This window comes from Orycteropus afer, unplaced genomic scaffold (genome assembly GCF_000298275.1).
Source record: "Orycteropus afer afer isolate SDZICR_OR568_19922 unplaced genomic scaffold, OryAfe1.0 scaffold00244, whole genome shotgun sequence".
NCBI classification, from domain to species: domain Eukaryota; kingdom Metazoa; phylum Chordata; class Mammalia; order Tubulidentata; family Orycteropodidae; genus Orycteropus; species Orycteropus afer.
In genome coordinates this window covers 4573228-4576871 of record NW_006921831.1, presented here as the reverse complement: position 1 = coordinate 4576871, position 3644 = coordinate 4573228, and the positions used below count along the sequence as shown (strand labels likewise).

At 47.7% G+C, this 3644-nt stretch overlaps 1 protein-coding gene across 1 annotated transcript in view; it reads right to left on the bottom strand.

The window, feature by feature from the left end:
• The window catches only part of DEAF1 (DEAF1 transcription factor), a gene marked incomplete at its 5' end in the record, with an annotated part of 75297 nt that overhangs the window by 18954 nt on the left and 52699 nt on the right, over positions 1-3644 (bottom strand). The window contains one exon of the mRNA XM_007949301.2: positions 1199-1446. Coding sequence (XP_007947492.2) covers positions 1199-1446 — 248 coding nt within the window. The remainder of the gene's footprint in view (positions 1-1198; positions 1447-3644) is intronic.

Genomic DNA, 3644 nt, shown 5'->3' with positions numbered 1-3644 from the left:
ACTTGATGGCACACAACAACAACAACAACAACAACAGCAACAACAACAACTTATGCATGTGAGAGCTAGACAATGAATAAGGAAGACCAAAGAATTTATGCTTTTGAGTTGTAGTGTTGGTGAAGAATGCTGAGAGTACCATGGACTGCTAAAAGAACTAACAAATCTGTCCTGGAAGAAGTGCAGCTGGAATGCTCTTTGGAAACAAGAATGGACAAACTTTGTCTCACCTGCTTTGGTCATGTTGTAAGAAGGAACCACTCCTTGGAGGATATCATGCTTGGTAAAGTGGAGGGCCAACCAAAAAAAAAAAAGGGAAGGCCCTCCACAAGATGGACTGACACAGTGGCTTCAACGGTGAGCTTAGATATAGCCAGGCCCGTAAGGGTGGTACAGGCCCAGGCAGCGTTTTGTTCTATTGTACGTAAGGTTGTAGCCAGGCCCATAAGGGTGGTACAGGCCCAGGCAGTGTTTTGTTCTGTTGTACGTAAGGTTGTAGCCAGGCCTGTAAGGGTGGTACAGGCGCAGGCAGTGTTTTGTTCTGTTGTACGTAAGGTACGTAAGGTTGCTATGAGTCGGAGATGACCCAACAGCACCTAACAACAACAGCAGCGACAATACGAAGCCACAGGAAAAAGTTTATAGCACAATGCTTTGTGAATCTTGATGAACTGCGGTTCATGACCCTACTGCAGAATGTTCCAGAACCCAGAGCTTGAAGTCTCACAACAGCTCCCCATGGTGATGAGGAGACAGGCTCAGTGGTGCTTTCAGGTAGCAGAAGGGGACAGCACAGCTACAAGGAAGGGGACCAGTGAAGACACCAGATGCACTTCACCCAATGGCCCCAAATGATTATCCTCCAAACAGAACCAATGCAAGGCTTGTTCTCACCACATGGCAACAACCTGCACGTGGTGGGGACCTGCACAGAGAGGACCTGCAGGGATGAAGAATATCCGTAACAGTGGGGTGCTGAGAAATAGTCTAACTGGTATAAAAATTATCTCCTTTTGAAATAAACCAGTTACTTAATGAAAACAGATACCCAACCAACAGCCTGTGTCACTATTCATCCATGTCGCTGACTCCCCACATCTGGTATAGGCACCAGCAGCTGCCACATGCCTGAGGCAGGAGCCAGCCAAGGACACTGGGGGAGGAGCACCGACTGCATGCACATCCACACTGGTCATACCTCTTTTCTCTCTGTGTCCGCCTGGACCTTGGCGTGGGCCGCGGCGGCTTCTCGGTAGGAGCTAGCCTGTTTGGCCTGTTCAAACAGGGCCTTCAGCTGCTGTGCCGTGTTGAGCAGGGAGGTAACCATCTCTTCCAGGTACAGCCAGCTCCGCTGCTCCGACATCTCCAGCCCACTGGCCACTGTGGGGGACATGGCTTTGGTGGGGGTGGAGGGTGGGACCGCCAGGGCAGGCAACGATGCCAACACTGGAAGGTTTGGAAGCAAAGTAAGACAGGACATTAATTCATTCCCATTTCAAAGGGCCCTCAATTTTAGACTCATCTGATGGTGAAGCCATGGGTCGGGGACTAGCAGATGGAAGCTTTGGCAGGGTCTCCTCAAGCCCTACCCGGGGATGGGCAAACAGAGCATGTCACAGCCACACTGTGGCACTAAGTGTGCAGTGATCGGGGCACGTCACAGACATGCTGAGAGAACCCCCATGCAGTGACCAGGGCCCGTCACAGCCACAGTGGGACACTGCACATGGAGAGACCAGGGCCCATCACAGCCACAGTGAGAGACCTCTCATGCAGTGACCAGGGCCCATCACAGCCACAGTGGGACACTGCACATGGAGAGACCAGGGCCCATCACAGCCACAGTGAGAGACCTCTCATGCAGTGACCAGGGCCCATCACAGCCACAGTGGGACACTGCACATGGAGAGACCAGGGCCCGTCACAGTCACAGTGAGAGACCTCTCATGCAGTGACCGGGGCACGTCACAGCCACACTGAGATGCTGCATGTGCAGTGGCCGGGAGTATGAAGTGTTACACGGTGGAGACTAGAGGACCAGATGGCACCGGGATTCATGTCCTAACTCCGATGGCTGTCCTCATTTTCAGGAAGAATATACCAAAGCGTTCTGGACGACATCAGCAACTTAGACTTGAGTAGTGCTTTGTGTACATATGCAACTTATTTGCAACTTTAAGATGGTTTCAGGTTTTTATAGAAACAGTTTGTCTACTGTGGTGGCTGTGTGGTTGTGATGTTGGAAGCTAGTGGACCATAGCAGAAGGCCACCCCTGGTGGACAGGCCTCAGCAGAGCTTCCAGATTAAGACATGCTAGGAAGAAGGAACTGGAGACCTCCTGAAAAACCTGGTGAGTGATGACCTTGTGCCTTGTGAATAGCAGGGGAACACGGTCCGATGCAGCGCTGGGAGGTGAGCCCAAGGTTGTAAAGCCCTCCAAATACGTTAATGACGTGGATGGAGTCAAGCTTCTGGGCATGTGATGTGGCACGATTCAAAATGGGAAGAAACAGCTGCAAACATCCATTAGTAATAAGCACTGAAAATGTATCAAGTATGAATATTAATAATAATGATCAACATCCTAGGTGTGAGTGGGCTGAAATGGATTGGTTCTGGCCATTTTGAATTGGACAGTCACATGGTCTACTATGCCAGGAACGACAGACAAACTGAAGAGGAATGGTTTCATATTCATTGTCAAAAAGAGGATTTCAAGATCTATTCTGAAGTACAATGGTGTCAGTGATAGGATAATATCCATACGCCTCCAAGGAAGACCAGTTAATACAGCTATTATTCAAATTTATGCACCGACCACCAAAGCAAAAGACGAGGAAATTGAAGACTTTTATTGACTTCTGCAGTCTGAAATTGACCAAATATGCAATCCAGATGCATTGGTAATTATTGGTAATTAGAATGCAAAAGTTGGAAACAAGAAGAATCAGTAGTTGAAAAATACATCTTTGGTGACAGGAACGATAAAACAGACTGTATAATAGAATTTTCAGACCAATGACTTACTCATTCCAAATACCTTTTTCAACAACATAAATGGCAACTATACATGTGGACCGTGCCAGATGGAATACACAAGAATCAAACTTATTACATCTGTGGGAAGAGAGGATGGAGAAGCTCAATATCACCCATCAGAAAAAGGCCCAGGGCCAACTGAGGAAGAGACCATCATTTGTCTACATGCAAGTTCAAGTTGAAAGAAAATTAATGCAAGTCCATGATAGCCAAAATACAACCTTATATTCAGACTATATCCCATCTGAATTTAGAGGCCATTTGAAGAATAGATTCAATGTATTGAATACCAATGACCGAAGACCAGACAAGTTTTGGGAGACATCAAAGACATCATACAAGAAGAAAGGAAAAGGTCGTTAAAAAGACAGGAAAGAAAGAAAAGGCCAAAATGGATGTCAGAAGAGATTCAAACTTGCTCTTGAACCTTGTTGTTGTTGTTGTTGTTAAGTGCCGTCGAGTCGTTTCCAACTCATAGCGACCCCATGCACAGCAGAACGAAACACTGCCCGATCCCACGCCAGCCCCACAATCCCTGCTATACTTGAGCCCATCATCGCAGCCACCGTATCAATCCATCTCGTTGAAGGCCTCCCCCTCTTTC